Source organism: Maudiozyma barnettii (genome assembly GCF_903064755.1).
Source record: "Maudiozyma barnettii strain CLIB 1767 genome assembly, contig: KABA2_04, whole genome shotgun sequence".
Classification (NCBI taxonomy): Eukaryota; Fungi; Ascomycota; class Saccharomycetes; order Saccharomycetales; family Saccharomycetaceae; genus Maudiozyma; species Maudiozyma barnettii.
The window spans coordinates 432,937-449,794 of record NW_024545241.1 but is presented as its reverse complement, the minus strand read 5'-3'; the positions used below and the strand labels follow the sequence as shown (position 1 = coordinate 449,794).

The window sequence follows — 16,858 nt, the reverse complement described above, 5'->3', positions numbered from 1 at the left end:
GCATTATTTTAGAAGAGTGCTATCCGATATTTAAACTTTTATTTTACTACAAGTGAATCGACTTTCTTTACTCACCATTCATATAATCTTCTGATAAAATAATTATAAAATATCACATACACAGGGAATGCAGTATGAGTAACGAATATGTCAAGCGAAAGGTGGCTCTGAAGGACATGAATCCATGCATGATATGTTCTAAACCAGCAACCACCGTTTTGTTCAATCAAACATTAAAAGATTTGATATACACATGTGATATACACCTCATAGAAAATCCAGGTTTTGTTGTACCAATCCACTCTCAAGAATATAATAGCACCGTTGCAGAATTACAACGAGTGAAGCTTCAACTAAAAGTGCAAGCGTCTAATGGTTCCGGTTCATGGGATACGTGGGTTAACAAAATATTTACAAAGAGGAATTCTTCTAAGGACTCAGAAAATTCAGATGATACCAAAAAAGATGAGACTCCAACTCCTGTGAAAGAAGACCAGGATAAACTACCCGCAATAGATTATCAATCAGAGTATAACAAGCTTCTAGATAAGATGACAGAACTTCAAATGAAGGTTAGAAATTTCAAATTGAATGACAATATGTTTCAACACAGACTACAAACTAAAAAAGCTCAACAAATTGCCATTGCAAAGAGAAAGAAAGAAGAAGCGAATTATTCTAATACTAAACCAGAAGAATTAGAAAAGGTGTTCAGCTTCCCAACCGTCCCAAGTAATGATCCAAATAAAAAAGGACAATGACATTCTTAGTCTTAAAAATCTAATTAGATAAAAGCAATCATTTGTAATATACCTGTTTAACCTTGTATTTTTTATTTTAGAAGACTGATGAAACAAAAATAACGCAAACTTATCTGAGTGAATATAAATCACATGCGACGACCGATGTTTTACGGGCCAGGATGGCATTACTTATAGAGGCTATAAATTAGGCTACTATTGCATGTAACTGCTTCAAACTCGAATAGTAGTTACATTGTTTCTCATTTCCTCAATGATAAACACTTTGTGCTATGTCAAATCATTTATAGGTTGTCCTTCTAAGTGAGAAATGGTTCTGATTCAGCGCAAGCGAGAACTGACACAGTTTCTTTCATACACTTGATTACAAAGAATTATATACATATATATATATATTATCTAATTAGTGAAACGAAACAATACCAAAGTTCTAGGTGCTGTATTCGTATTCTCTTGTGTAGTTCTTGTTTCAATTTAGATACTGTAGCATCTCATTATATAAGAATTTCAGCTTATTTCATCAACTTTTTCTCTGTTTTCGCTCTACCTTTGTTTCTGCTCAAATAAGTAACAATTTGAACTAATTTTAGTAGATGAACACATATCACGAATCATTCATTTCACAACAGAAAATAACAAAACAAACACAATTTTTTCTGTATTTAATAATCAATTATTGAGAGATCTCAACAATTCAACAACAAAACACCCTTTTTGAAGTAGTTTACATATTACCTTATCTCACCATATTTATTAAGATAAACTTTTATACAGGAATTTAGTTGCCTAATAAATACAACATCCCATTTCACCTTAGGCCTATACCAAACTAACAAATTTATATATGAAAGCATACTTTTGACATTGATATATTATCACATCATACACATAAAGTTAAACTGGTGAAGAAATAACAAAACCATAATATGTCAGGCGGTGCTTTCGACTCAACAGAAGTAGACATTCCGTTTACATTACAAAATGAACTAAGTTCATCAATGGTAAACAATGACACACCTTTGACATTATCACTTTCCAAGAAGAGTAGCAATCGTACAAAGACATCACAGCACCCATCACATTATTTGCATATTAGAAACCCCAGCATAGACTCACTTAAGTCGAACACCACCATAGATAGAAATATATTAAAAATAGATAGTAAGTCATCAGATAGACTCTCTGAGTTATCGTCTTCCTCAATGGAATCATTGAATATGTTGTTAGAGAAGCAACGATTAAGACAATTAAATCACCCATTGCATCAAGATCATATAATTCCTTCTAATAACCCAAACGTTGAAATAAGGCCAGTAAAGGAAACGAACAGAATTTCATTGACTTATGATCCAGTCTCTAAGAGGAAAGTACTTAACACGTATGAAATAATAAAAGAACTAGGTCATGGCCAGCATGGGAAGGTGAAACTGGCGAAGGACCTAGTAACTGGACGATTGGTGGCAATTAAGATTGTTGACAGACATGAAAAGAGATCGAGAATGGTACCTAAATTGTTTAAAAAAATAATAGAGAATGATAAAATTAAGAAAGAAATTGCTATTATGAAAAAGTTACATCATAAACACGTTGTTAAATTGATTGAAGTTTTAGACGATTTGAAATCAAGAAAGATTTACTTAGTTATAGAGTATTGTTCGAAAGGTGAAATTAAATGGTGTCAAGATGATTGCATGGAAATGGAAGCAGTAGGACCACCTGTGCAAGACTTTCAATCCATCCGGTCAATCACTAGAGGAGTTATCTTAGGTCTGGAATATTTACACTACCAAGGAATTATACATAGAGATATCAAACCAGCAAATCTTTTATTATCAGCTGATAATGTGGTTAAAATATCTGATTTTGGTGTGTCTCTAGCATCTACGAGTATAATGATTGACAATACAGTAGAAAATTTGAATGATCCTGACGCAAGAAAGAAGATATTGAGTAGGAAAAAGTCAAGTGAAGCATTAGATGAGCTAGAACTCGCTAAGACTGCTGGTACACCCGCATTTTTTGCACCCGAAATATGTTTAGGTGATGAAATGTTTACAAAATATAACGTTGATAGGAATGAATTATTCAAGGGATCGTGTATTTCACTAATGATCGATATATGGGCTCTTGGTGTGACATTATATTGTCTCTTATTTGGTAAGTTACCATTTATATCTGATTTTGAATTAGAGTTATTCGAGAAAATCTCAAACGAGGTTGTCGAATGCCCATCGTTCAAAGAACTTTCAACAAATGGAATTTCGATGATATCATGTGAAGAAGAATACAATGCTGCAATTGATCTGGTCAATAAATTATTAGAGAAGAACCCTGCTAAGAGAATCACAATTGCTGGTATTAAAAAACATCCTTTTGTATGTTGGGATTTTGAACATACAGCTGGGTTTGACCAAACACTTGTAAATATGAAGAGTGATGAAAAGGACATCTTCCAACAAGATCAAAAAGATACATATGAACAGATTTCCATCACCAAATCTGAATTGCGTAATGCAGTGTCAGGCGTCGGTAAGAAAATTAAGGAATCAGTCTTAAAATCTTTACCGTTAAGGTATTATTCCGGCAAGACTACTAAACAAAAGGTAGATGATAGATCAAAACCTTCGGAAAATAATTACTCAGGATTTGACTTTTCCAATAGTAGGGATTCATCATCATCCTCGTTGAAGTCCACAACAAATTCAGATCATTCTCTACAAAATGCTTTTTCCGATTCTGAGATTGCTTCCAACATTACCAAAGGTCCAATATCTGATATGAAAACATTAGAGAAGATTGGTAGTGATGCAAGTATATTATTAAGTGAAGGTTCAATAATGACAGACGCATATGGCCATAATGTTCAAACATCTAAATCAGAGTCAGAGATTAGTATGGATGACAAATTGGAAGAATCACGAAGTTACAGTCAAAGTGCTATACCTTCTTATGAAAATGAATTGCGGGCTTTCGAAGAGAGACGGGAAAGAAGCAACAATATGGTAGATTTGCCAATAAATTCATCTTTTGCTTCATTGGACTCTTTTTATATTGACAATTATGCCATGAGTAAAGTTGGTCTTCCTGACGAAAATAAACAAAGCCCCTCGGCCTTCCAAAATTCTGGGAGTTTTTTAAATAATACGCCAAGTATTAATGCGAACGGTTTGAATTATATGTCATTGAGTTCAGCATCTTCCACCCTGAGAAAACCTTCTTCTGCTGCTGCTCTTAACTTATATGGTAGAGGTACTCCATCAACTAGAACATCTACACCTAGGATAGTTAGACCCCAACGATTCCCTGCAAGACCTATCAACCCCCATCCAACGAATTCCGTTAAGAAAAATGACGATGCCCCCATATCTGAGCGTAGGGCTAGACGAGGAAACTTTATCGATATATTGAATGAGAGTGACAGTAACAGTGAATCAGACAGCGATGTCCGTTCGACGTCATCATACTCATCATCTAGCTCAGCAGGCTCTGCATCTTCGTTTGGATCTTCGAGCTCATCAGGTTCGGGTGTATCATATGCATCAGAAGAATCATTACCTTTTGAGTTTGCATAACTATCACTATATTCAAAAGGGATAGTAAATCATGCTAGGATGTACGGAGTTAGATTGCATAAAGAAATATTACCCATATATAGAAATTCACAGGTTTCATTTGCTATTAAATATTTAATTACATAAACTTCTAGTGATATTTATGCATATATATCATCCATGACCAGCTAACTGGCATTAGCAATGATTGGTAATCAAACAAACATTATTGATAGAACCCTCAGTAGTTCTATACATTTTGATTAGGAAATTGCATTTGTTGTTGTTGTAGGTAGAATTGTTGTTGTTGCTGCAGTTGTTGTTGTTGCATTAATAAACGCTGCTGGTCTAATGGGAGTTGAGAAAAGGCGGATTGCGACATAGGTTGGGATACTACTTGCTGTGGTGTAGTTGTAGGTTGGGAAAATAGTTGTTGGTATGGCTGTGGTTGTTGCGATTGTACTTGTTGTAGAGATGACTGCTGTGCTAGATATGGCATTACTTGCTGGAATGGCTGTTGGGCTGCTTGTTGCTGTATTTGTTGTTGTAACATTTGTTGCTTCATTAGTTCTTGTTGCTGTATTTGATATTCAGATATTTGAAGATTGGATGATGCTTCCGGTGCCAAACCATCAAATATTGCTGCCTTCGGTTCTTTAGAAGTAGTAGTGGTAGCTCCATCGAATGAACCATCAAACACCGCATCCTTTGGTCCATTATCGACAGGTCTTCTTGGTAAACTAGGTATACGACCACTTCCATAATTTGAGCCACTATATCTATCGGAATTTAAAGAATTACTGCTACTACGGCTTCTATCATCACTATTATAATATCTAGAATTAACAGCTTCATCATTATATCTTAGAATCTCAATAGCATTTTCAATATTACCATGAGCCATAGATAAAGCCTCTATAATATTATCTTCATTGTTAAACCTTCTATCGTATGATTCAATTTCTCTAACATGTCTTGAATATTTACTTAATTCGTAATCTCTAGCTCTCCTATTTGTCAGTAAAGGATACTTTCTATTGGCTCTTTTTTTTGCCAACCCTGATTCTAGTAATGGATCCATATATTTTCTCTTGATTAGTTGTTCTATATCGTATGAGTTATCTGAAGTTGTATATATATTTCTATTGACAAGGTTGTTCGGCTTGTGAATGAAGTTAAATAATTCATCATCTGTCCAATTATCTAATTTTATGGATTTTATATTTGAATAATATGGATCTTTGTTCAATATCTGCTTATGAACGGATGCACACCTTGAACACAAAAATACATTGAAAGTAGTAGAACACCATGTCGGGTTAGAATTTTTACAATCAGAACATTGGTTGCTTTGTGAAGGAGAATGCAGAAATCTATCAAGTTGTAGTTGATATGCTGTGTTTGATGAAAAGTTCGACATATATTTTACTTGTAATTATGGTTAGAGCAGACTGATTCAATGAGAATTAGATTATTTTATGAATGAATTTTGAGTCTGAGTATCTTGATTGTCTTTGTTAGAAAAAACTATATAGTTCTCTCTGTCTACCAATATTTTTGTTTTGACCGGCGTTAGTATTTTCTGTAATTTTTATCCAAATAGATATTCAGTAGACAGAACAAAAAAAATCAATGAAAGTGTATTTTTATCCAAAATTCTATAAAAATTATCGTCATTCGTTACTTAATGGGTTGTGTCTATATATATATGAAGGGTTCTATATATTGTATACGGCTCTTTTGCTGCTGTCGTTGTAATTACTCGTCATCATGAGTATGAGTCTTTATATGTTGATTCAAATTGTCACTTCTACTGAAATTCTTCTGACAAATATGACAAGTGAAAGGTTTTTCGCAAATATGTAGGGATCTGATATGTCTCTTCAAATGTTCTTGTCTTTTAAATCTCCTGTCACAATAATCACAACAGAATTGTTTACTTGCATCTGGGATCAAAGAAGGTTTACGACCTCTTGTTTTTGGCATTGTATTTGAGACCCTTCTCTTCATTGTTTGTGGTGGTTCGTGTATGACCAGGGTGTCAGATTGTGTATTGCTTTCTACACTAGGATCAACCGTACTTTCTTCCTCATCGTCATCTTCTTCTTTTATAACAACGATAGGTGATCGTTCCATGGTCGTATTACCAGTATTACTAATATCGTAATAATTCATGATATCCTGTTCAAATGGATTCATGGATTTGATTGGTTCTGTCACCGAGCTAGAGACATCATCGTTTGTAACAAGTGATGGCGCAATAGTCATCACTGGGGAAGATGAATTTGCGTCAGCATTTACAGAGGATATATTCTCAAATGCATATGAAGAAGAAGAAGATGTCATGCCGGTAATCGGTTGAGATGGATCCATTATAACCATTGGATTCAGTCCATTCTTGAACATTGGTTTCTGGCGTGGGACACTAGTAATGACGGCAGGTAAAACAGTAGATGTATCTATATCAAAAAAATCGGACAATTCCAATTCTTTTTTCATTCCATTCATATCTATATCGTTTTCTTCTTCGTCATCATCATCATTTTTATTCTTACTATTGTAACGTCTTAAGAAAGGTGTGTTTTTAGGGTTCCAGAAGGATTTCTTCTTCAACGTGAATTGATCGTTCAATTGTGAGTTAGTTTCATCATTCTTTAATAGTATTTCAGATTCCATATTATTATTATTGTTGTTGTTGTTGTTATTATTGCCATTACTATTAGAATTGAACAAATTAAATTTGAAATAGTCACGCATTCTCTTCTTCGACGTTCCATTATTTGTAGTTGTAGTTGCAATTATTGAATCGAATGCAATATCCGGCAGATCGTTATCCATCATATCTATATCAGTTTCATTTCCCATAGATTCGTCATCATCATCATCATCATTATTATTATCAATACTAACCTCATCATTAATATCATAATTTTCTAAATCAATTTCATGATGAGTCAATGGTAATTGTCTTACTGTTGTTGAAGGATATGGAACTTGGTCTAATTGTTTTGATTGTGATTGATCTATTACTCCAATATATCCATTATTATTACCCAATTGTAATTTCATTTCAAAATCTTCATATTCATAATAATTAGCATTATCAAAATTATAATTTGATATCGAGAGTCTTCTACCATTATTATAGTTATTACTACTGTTCAAAGTATTGTTATTATTTATTGAAAGCGTCTTAGTCATTATGGATGGGGACATATTAGAATAATTCATTATATTATTTGTGGTCGCAGGTATTGTACTTGATTGAAATTGATATTGTGGGTCAATTTCATCTATTAACGTATTCCCTGTTAAATCATTATTTACAGTAATATTATTATTTTCAATATCATTCTTTGGAATCAATTGTAGATTGAAATTATAATTAATTCCTGCATTAGCAACGTAACCATTGTTATTATTGTTACTATTACTATTACTATTCATCATTTTATTGTTATTATCCATTAAATAGTTTACAGTATGACTAGAAGTTGATCTCTCTAATCCAAATGACATTATCTTATGTGTAAGTTAAAATATATATTTATCTTTGGAGTAGTATTAATTGATTAATAATGAACACTATACATGTTTTTTATTATATTAGCAAACGAATCAATTTAAGATTTTTAGTCGAATTATAAGATGCGTCTATATATATATAAGGTTCTAAATTACTATTACGTATATCAATTTCAGATTACAACACAGCAAGTGAAGAAACGGCAGCAGAAATAGAAAACCTAGATGTATATGTATATATATCTCAATACATTATCATCCAGACTCTCTCTCTTTTTTTTTTAATGCTTATTACTTCGTTAATTATTACATTATTATAGATAGATAGATAGATTAATTAATTAGGTGTTAGATAGATGAATTAGCCTCTTCTCTTGCAAGATAGATAGAGAAAGGCGTACTATTTATTGTACCTGTACGTAGTATAACATGCTGTGCGTGTATATGTAAATTATTATTGTTATTGTTATTATTACAATCATTAATAAAGGAATTGCGCCTTTTTAACTGCAACAACCTCAATTTTTTCTCTCGCTACCTTTGTTAGCATTATTACTCTTTCTTGACAGAGAGAGAGAGTTATTTTTCAAAAAAGAAGAATATACATATATGTAACAATACCAATGATAACGTGTTATAGACTTTATTTCTTAGAATAAGCCACAGCTAAGAAACCCTTTATTACTATTGTTACAGATATATAAAAACACATATATGCAGAATTTAGAAAAATTACTTTCTTTCTATCTATATATTTTTATCCGTTTAAGAAACGGCATTTATTATGAGATATAACATCATGAGTTGTTGTTTCTCTTGCTTGAAAAAAGATAATTAAGGTGTGCATTTTACTAAAGAGTCTTTACAGGCAACACTGTAACAATAATATATAGTTGAGGAAAGAAAGAGACTTACATATATACACATACACTCACTCACTTGGGTAAATAGTATTAATAATAGCCTATTTCCACATTGTTATTACCATTATGAGTGTGTAACAACATATAATTTCTACGTAATTATAGGTATATATAAATCCATTTTTATATCTTGTAACCCTTAATACTTAACTACTGATGATGATTCTAGATTACGCTATAAAAATTAACCTGTCTGCCTATAGAGATAGTTAATATCGTCGTCATCTTATGCCATTCGCAGAAGTTTTTCATCGATACTTATATATCCTAACCCCGACACGCTCCTCTCTTCTGGTAGTAATTATAAAGAATTCTTATTCAATTCAATAATCATATGAGTTACCTACTTTTCAGACGTTCTCTCTCTCGCTATCCCCGGAGTGTCTCTTAGTTAAGCATTTACCTACCAGATATTTATTGCCATAGAAAGAAAGACCCGGGAATGAGTGGGAGAATTAAGATTATCTATTAACATATTCGGAACGATTTGTCTCCGTCTAGTCTCCGTCTCGGTTTGTCTTTTCAACTCATCAGCGCCTCTTTTTTGCTGTTGTTGTCTGTGAGTAAGGAAGGGAAACGGTTCGTATGTTATTTGTCCATTATTGCGCCCTTTTTCCTTCTTTGTTTCGTTCTTTTAGTACCCGCCGCCGCCCGAGAAGTTCGTTCTTTTCTTCTTAATTTTATATTATTCCGCGGTGCTTTCTTTCATGTGAAATATTTTTTTGATCTTCTTCCTTTTATATATCTATGGTTGGACGGCCGGATAGTTACATCCGTACATTTTTATAACATCCGTACATCGCTATTTTCTCGAATGGATTTGCAAAAAAACAGCGTCCGCTCTCTTTCTTTCATATATTTGATAACATTCTTTTTCGATATATGCCATATACGCGCACACTCATAACAACTATGCGGGAGAAGCAAATACTGAAATTTTCACTAAGTGATGAATTTATTCAATGTGAGTAAGGAAAGGGATTCGATGACCTTGTTCTGCTAACAAACTAAGTAGTACATTCAATTGAATAAAATTTATACTGATATTATCTTTTTTGGAAAACATAATAATAATATTGATGATATGATATGGTATGATATGGGCTATTTACTATTATATTATATGCTCTCTCTCTCTCTCTCATTGTAACGAGTGTTCTTTTCTTAAACTAATTATTATCTCGATTCTATTACGTATGTTTTTTTGATATATAGCGTTCTTCTCTTATATATATATATACCTATTCTTATTTTGTGCTTTCTCTAAATATTTACTCTTTAAATATATAAAGAAACCAAACACATATATATTTATATTCCAGCACAAGATGCCAAAGAAGAGAGCTTCCAACGGTAGAAACAAGAAGGGTAGAGGTCACGTCAAACCAGTCAGATGTGTTAACTGTTCCAAGTCCATTCCAAAGGACAAGGCTATCAAGAGAATGGCTATCAGAAACATTGTCGAAGCTGCTGCTGTCAGAGATATGTCTGAAGCTTCTGTTTACCCAGAATATGCTCTACCAAAGACTTACAACAAGTTGCACTACTGTGTTTCCTGTGCTATTCACGCCAGAATTGTCAGAGTCAGATCTAGAGTCGACAGAAGAAACAGATTGCCACCTCAAAGACCAAGATTCAACAGAGACAACAAGGTTTCTCCAGCCGCTGCTGCTAAGAAGGCTTTATAAGAAGTGTGATGACCTTTCTTTCCTTTTAACGAAAATAATAAATTATATATCTATATATTAAAATTGCGGTAATAAATAAATAATCATCAAATATAACAGAATTTTTAAAACAAAAAATAATTAAACAATTTAAATAGATAAGTTAAAATGTATTAATATCAACAAAAAATATCCGAGGAATAACGTGATTGGTGTTTTATTTTAATTAATGACACAATTTAAACAAATTTAATTAGATTTATCGAATATTGTTATGTTCATGTCTCTCTATATGCATTTATGTATATTTATTTATCTTTACTCTTCTTACCAAAAAATGAGAAGCCACTATTGCTATTGTTATTGCTATTAGCATTGTTATTGCTTAAACCAAGTAACGGATTTTTAAGATCCTTCTTAGTCTTGGGCGACGCTACATTAGATATCGTCGAGGTTATGAATGGTGGATACATTGACAGTTTACTGTTGCTACTCATATCATGACTTAAATTTACCATTGAATTACTGGTCACAGGGTTGTGACCGGTTTTAGCGTTGTTGGATGTGACAACAGATAGCGATGTACGTGGCGAGATTGAATTTAACTTAGATGATTTACGACGTAATGGGTCAATTGGAACATTGTTATTAGAGATTTGTTTCAATTTGAAATTAGGTATAGATGACATAGTACGAACTTTTGGTAAAGCTTGTGTAGTGATAGATCCTTCTTTTCTGCTTGGCACCGCATTGATGGATGACCTATGACCACTTTGTGGCGTAACTAATATACTTGATATTCTTGATTTTTCATTTTTCTTGGTCTTATCTTCAAGTAATTGAACTTCATGTGACATTTTCTTTTTAACTAATTTTAATAATTTCGATAATTCAATACATTCCATACATCGTATCATTATCCGTGAATCATTCACTAATACCGTCGTTCTATAAATTGATTTCATAATATAATCAACAGGTGGTAAAGCATCGGCTGATATGATATTCTCTAAAGTTGGTTCAGTGAAGTTCACACCAGGTTCTCTATAATGACCATTTTGATATAGATTTAATAAATTAGATCCACTTTCAGCATCACTTGGTTTTTTATTCTGCAGAAAGGATCCACTATCATTTTTAAGTGTACCAGTACTAGGATTGTTAACTATATTATTCTTTAGGAACGAATCTTTGTAAAGAGTTGATTTACTTGTCTTGCTTCCTCTTGTTGCATTACCATAGCCTGATGCCCTTAGCGAATCTGAACGTGACATAGAGGCTCCAAATGTTTCAGCCTCACTTTCACTGAATCGATATAATGGATCAATAGATTCATCTAATTCAAAATCTTCTAACTGTTGTCTTTTCATCTTAATCTTGGATAGACCATCGAATTGAGAATCTAGCTCATCTGAATCTGATTGGGACGAATTTTTTTCAATTTCATCATCATTAGCTTCACTTGTGTTTGTTTTATTGTTACCCTTAGATAATTTCGTCTCGGAACCATTATCATTATCATACATCGAATATAATTTCTTAAGACTTTTGGAATTCATATGTCCATCTCTACTAAAATCATAATCAACTTCAGACAAACCTTGTAATCTGGCTTGTTCTAGTTCCTCGTCATTGACACGTTTGAATAAGGAACTATTAGAAGAATGACGTCTTTCTCTATCCTTGGCGACCAAATCCATGCCACGCCTGACAGTATCATTATGATATTTACTATCGGATTGATTAAGAAGTTTCTTTAACAACGATGCCGATACATCTATGTCATTATCATTATTAATAAGTGACGAAAGGCCTGTCGAAATGTTAGAGTTTTGATGAAGTTTCACCATTGGATGGCTTTCGTTGGCCATGTGGATATCTCTAGTTAGAGAAACATTTGATAATGATCGTTGAATTGATTTCAAATCATCTTGGCTTAGGATAGTATCATTATTATCACTATCCTCATTAGTGCTAGTAGAAAGATTTCTTGATAGATCACTTAATAATTTCATAACGAGGTATCCATTATCAATGTCATTTAATGATTTTTTCAGATGTTGTAATTGATGATAAGCTTCATTATTCTCTAAGAATTTGGAAATCTTTGATTCATCATCTTGAAAATAGTTTGTCACTAGTTGATTAAACCCACGATCTATACTATTGCAATTATAATGTAGATTTTCTTCTTTCTTACCAATAATAGCATAAATGACCTCGCAAATCATTTCATACAGTAATGGGATTTCGTAAATTTTGGCCATCACTAATAGATCCATCACTACGGGAACTAATAGCCATTTCTTATTGATTTGACCGGTATAGAAAAATTCAACAAAAGCTTGAACCGTGGCAGTGGGCCAAGGAAGATACAAGGATCTCGGTGTTAATAAAGGTTCTAATTTGTTACCTCCTTCAGCAGCACCAAGACTCTCCAGACTATCCCCATTAGAAGTACACGACGACATACGTCTGGTTCTTGTAGGTGATATAAAACCTTTAGCATCATCAATTGAATACCTAGGTGAATGCATTGAGCTATTTGAATCTGCTACATTTGAACCATGCCTTACTCTAGATGATCGTCTTGACGAGAATGGACTGTCCCTACTCGAACCAAATACTTCAGCGAATGACCCTGCCCTCGAAGTTGTTGACTTTGGGCGATGATTATTTTGAGGGATAGGTATATTAGCAGGTGTGGACGGAATTGGATCATCTGGAATATTACTTAATGGTGGCAATGAAACGTTCAATAAAACAGGGTTGGGAGAAGCAGATCTACTACTACCATTACTACTTGAAGCACTCGTGCTTCTTCTTGCTATGACAGAGTTCCCCATTCTATCAGATTTAGAACTTACAAAGGACATAACACTGCTCTGAGAGGTCACAGATGCCTTTCTAGAATTTGCCGCGCTTGACATCATTCTCCAAGACGGCCTTCTATTGGCTATGTTGTTACTATTAGTAATTGAAGAAGGATTGAAGCTTACTGACAATCCGCTAGGTTTGGGTGACGCACTATTAGAATCCAAAAATGAGGGATTCCATTGCGTAGGGTGTGATGCACGACGAGGGTATTGTCCTGGGCTCTTTGAACCATTTGGATCTACACCTCCTTCAAATTGAACAGCTAATGAAGATCTCCTACGGTCATTCGTACTATTTTGACTATATGAAGTACGTGGATCTTGAAAATCTGTGGTTTGGAATTTTTTGTCGTGGAAGGGAACTCTGAACACCATCCCACTTGAAGAACTTGTTGTTGGTGCCTGCATATTGGAATTTTTAAAGTCTTCGTACCTATTATTAGATAAGTGTGTAGGGATCACATTGATAACATCAGGAGAATTTTCGTGAACACTGACATTATACATTGAGCTTGTCGGAGAAAGTTTATAATTCATATTACTTTTCGATGTTGGGGGTAAGTTAACAGATTGTTCTTTATTATAATTTGACATAGATTTAGGATCCAAATTGTTTTCTTTCTCTTTGAAATATGAATCTAAAGATGTCTGTGAAATGACGTTATTTGTAGGATGTAGTTTCAATATGGAAGTCTCTGGTATATCACTGATCGTGTCAGTTACAGGTTTGACCAAAGCAGAATGGCTTCCAGCTGTCTCATAATTGGCATAAGTCTTTGAATAACTCTTAGATAATAAACAGTCAAAATATCTACCCCACCTCTTTCTCAGTAAATATGATGGAACACCCACAGATTCACCCTCATTGGTAATAAACTCAAAGTCTGCAAATGAATCCCCGTAGATATCAAAACCATCTTTACCTAAAACCATAGCATATGGTGGAAACACAGATGTTGTAGCCTCTATGTCTAATGGAGTTGTGATATATTTTATATAACTCTCGAAATGCGAAGTTGTTGTCGTTGGTCGTATTGGATTTTTGAATGGATTATTATCTAGATTTGAAGGCGTTGCTGGGGTCGTCGAGAGAGATTGATTTCTCGATTGTTTATAATCCGGTAATATTGCAGCCCTATTTAAGACGTTTGTCATTGATAAACCAAATGCAAGTAGATGATCAAATTTTTGAACTGAAGAAGTGTGAAAGTCATCGTGCAGTGTACCTAACAAGAGTGCTTGATAGTGTGACTCCCAAGTAAATACTTTCCAAAATCTATGGTGGGTTATATCGCAATCTGGACAATCGATATTAATCATTGTCCATTTTGAGAAATGCAAATTATAAAAGAAACAGTATAGTTTCGCTTGTGGGCCAATTGAAGTTGTGCCTACAAGAATAAAATTATCGTTGAAATATGACGCCGATTCATAATGAAATGTATTTTGGATATCTTCAAATACTCCATCTTGATTTGCAATCAATGGAACACCTTGTGCGTTCGAAAGCAATGGTAATGCTATAATGGGAGCACATTTTCTTGAATCCTCTTCTGAAGTCAATGTAGCATCTTTCAGTATTTCTTTTTCATCTTCTTGACTATCTGAATCAGATGTCATTGGGGAATTTTCATCGGATGGAGCCTCTTCTGGTGGATTTAATTGTCGTTTCTGTTGAGATAATGGCATATAATAAGCTAAAGTTGGGATTTCTGCTTCATTGTCCTGTAATAGTACGGGGCAATTTTTATTCTTACATAGAGACACCATGTTGCCTTCAATGTTTGTTATTATTCTATTGGACGATCTTACAGATTCCCATTCATTAGTAGTAATATTAAAAACATCGACATATGGTATCGATTGATCCATATTATTTAATCCACCCACGATAATCAATTTCGTTTCTTTCATTTCATCATTACTATTCTTTACAAGTATTGTATGATTAAATCTTCTTGTTATCTGAGGATCTTTACCAATTAAAGACCATTTCATCGTTTGTAAATCCAATCTCCATAATTCATTAGTGGCAATCAACTCATAATCATTTTGTGGTGAGACAATAAGCCCACCAAACATGTATAAGTTGTTATTATAATAACACATTGAATGTAACAATCTTTCCTTTATGATTTCGTCATTATTCTTATTGGTTGTCGGTATTCTTGACCATTCTCTTGTTATTAGATCTAATGAGAACAACTCACTACTTATCCATTCCTGTAAATTCTTAAAATTAGCTCCAGTATGTTTTCTCTTGGCAAAATATAATATCAATTTATTTTGAATTTCCGATGTAGTAATATGTGAAATATTCAATGGGATAGTAAGACCACCATGTACCAATATACTTGATCGACAAATTTCAGTAGCTGCACCTGTCCTACAATCTAAAGAATATCTTCTCTTCACAGTTTCATCTAGATCTTTATTCCTTAGTTCTGGCGGCAAATCGGGTAATTTCAATTTATAACAAACACTAGATGATGGTTGTAAAGTAGGCATTTGGTAATGTATATGTTTATATTTCAATTCGGATGCCTTCTATATGTATGAATGATACATGTCCTAATTTATAAGTAGTTTTATGGACTGAAATTATATGAATTTAATTAATTATCTGTTTAAATGACAGTATTTTATGAAAAAGGAAGTTCACTTTTGTTGGTTTGTTGGTTTTTATCTCGATACTAATTGAGGAAACCTTGAAGAAATGCAGAAAATCAAAGACTCTTAATATTGCAAATATGAAACTGTTGTCAAATATACAGTTAATAATAAGACATTTCAAGAAATTTCAATATTGTTAAAAAAAAAATACTATTTATCGCAACGATATATCTACAATATCATTTACATGTATAAAGTCTGTATAACATTTAAAGGAAAGTAATACAACTACTGGATACATCAATTCAAGAAGAGCTAGCATTATCAAAATGAAAAAATATTAACTAATAAGAATGTAATTCTACATCTACTACTGCTTTGGTATAACCGGATAATTTTCTCACCAAGGTCGCTGCTGTCTTCCTTCAACGAAATACAGAAGTACAATATCTGCATTTCTTCTTTGTATATAGTAAATAGAGACAATCACATTTTACAATTATAGTTTGCATATATGTATTAGAGATTAAAGGTATTGAAGTGGGAGGGACACATAGGTTTTTCCCTGTCCGATGATTTGTCTTACCTTTCTTATATCAACGAGCAAAGTATAAACAAGAGATTTGCTGCCTATGTAATAGAGAGTAGAAACCGAAGATGAACGATGAGTGCCTTATAAGAAGCTGCTGAAATTTTCCTCAATTTAGAAAGGAGAAAGCCTGTCGGAGCACGGAAATAACAACAAACAAAAATATGTTTTTTGATATTTTCACTTTTTTCACTCATTTCATAACTTAAACGGGAATTTGTCTATTTTGCATAATAAATATATGTAATATGTACCCGGGCGAATAGATGTTAGAGTAGTGTATTTTAAGCAAAGCCCAATGATAAAAATGTGATACAGACTGTAGGGGCCCACCCCCACTCCCACACGTACAT

At 33.3% G+C, this 16,858-nt stretch overlaps 6 protein-coding genes across 6 annotated transcripts; 3 read left to right on the top strand and 3 right to left on the bottom strand.

Moving 5' to 3' along the window:
* Nucleotides 1-134: 134 nt before the first annotated feature.
* On the top strand, nucleotides 135-761 carry VFA1 (Vfa1p; the record flags this gene model as incomplete). Its single annotated transcript, XM_041550261.1, has 1 exon — nucleotides 135-761. One exon carries the CDS (start codon nucleotides 135-137, stop codon nucleotides 759-761), a length of 627 nt encoding a protein of 208 aa, XP_041406195.1.
* A 926-nt stretch (nucleotides 762-1,687) lies between these two features.
* Nucleotides 1,688-4,333, top strand: SAK1 (serine/threonine protein kinase SAK1; the record flags this gene model as incomplete). The annotated part of the gene is made up of 1 exon (XM_041550260.1): nucleotides 1,688-4,333. One exon carries the CDS (start codon nucleotides 1,688-1,690, stop codon nucleotides 4,331-4,333), a length of 2,646 nt encoding a protein of 881 aa, XP_041406194.1.
* A 229-nt stretch (nucleotides 4,334-4,562) lies between these two features.
* KABA2_04S04246 (uncharacterized protein) lies at nucleotides 4,563-5,732 on the bottom strand (the record flags this gene model as incomplete). Its single annotated transcript, XM_041550259.1, has 1 exon — nucleotides 4,563-5,732. The coding sequence occupies one exon, from the start codon at nucleotides 5,730-5,732 to the stop codon at nucleotides 4,563-4,565; it is 1,170 nt and encodes a 389-aa protein (XP_041406193.1).
* A 338-nt stretch (nucleotides 5,733-6,070) lies between these two features.
* COM2 (Com2p) lies at nucleotides 6,071-7,831 on the bottom strand (the record flags this gene model as incomplete). Its single annotated transcript, XM_041550258.1, has 1 exon — nucleotides 6,071-7,831. One exon carries the CDS (start codon nucleotides 7,829-7,831, stop codon nucleotides 6,071-6,073), a length of 1,761 nt encoding a protein of 586 aa, XP_041406192.1.
* Nucleotides 7,832-10,088: 2,257 nt separating this feature from the next.
* On the top strand, nucleotides 10,089-10,448 carry RPS26B (40S ribosomal protein eS26; the record flags this gene model as incomplete). The annotated part of the gene is made up of 1 exon (XM_041550257.1): nucleotides 10,089-10,448. The coding sequence occupies one exon, from the start codon at nucleotides 10,089-10,091 to the stop codon at nucleotides 10,446-10,448; it is 360 nt and encodes a 119-aa protein (XP_041406191.1).
* Nucleotides 10,449-10,735: 287 nt separating this feature from the next.
* Nucleotides 10,736-15,811, bottom strand: PMD1 (Pmd1p; the record flags this gene model as incomplete). The annotated part of the gene is made up of 1 exon (XM_041550256.1): nucleotides 10,736-15,811. The coding sequence occupies one exon, from the start codon at nucleotides 15,809-15,811 to the stop codon at nucleotides 10,736-10,738; it is 5,076 nt and encodes a 1,691-aa protein (XP_041406190.1).
* Between the last annotated feature and the right edge of the window lie 1,047 nt (nucleotides 15,812-16,858).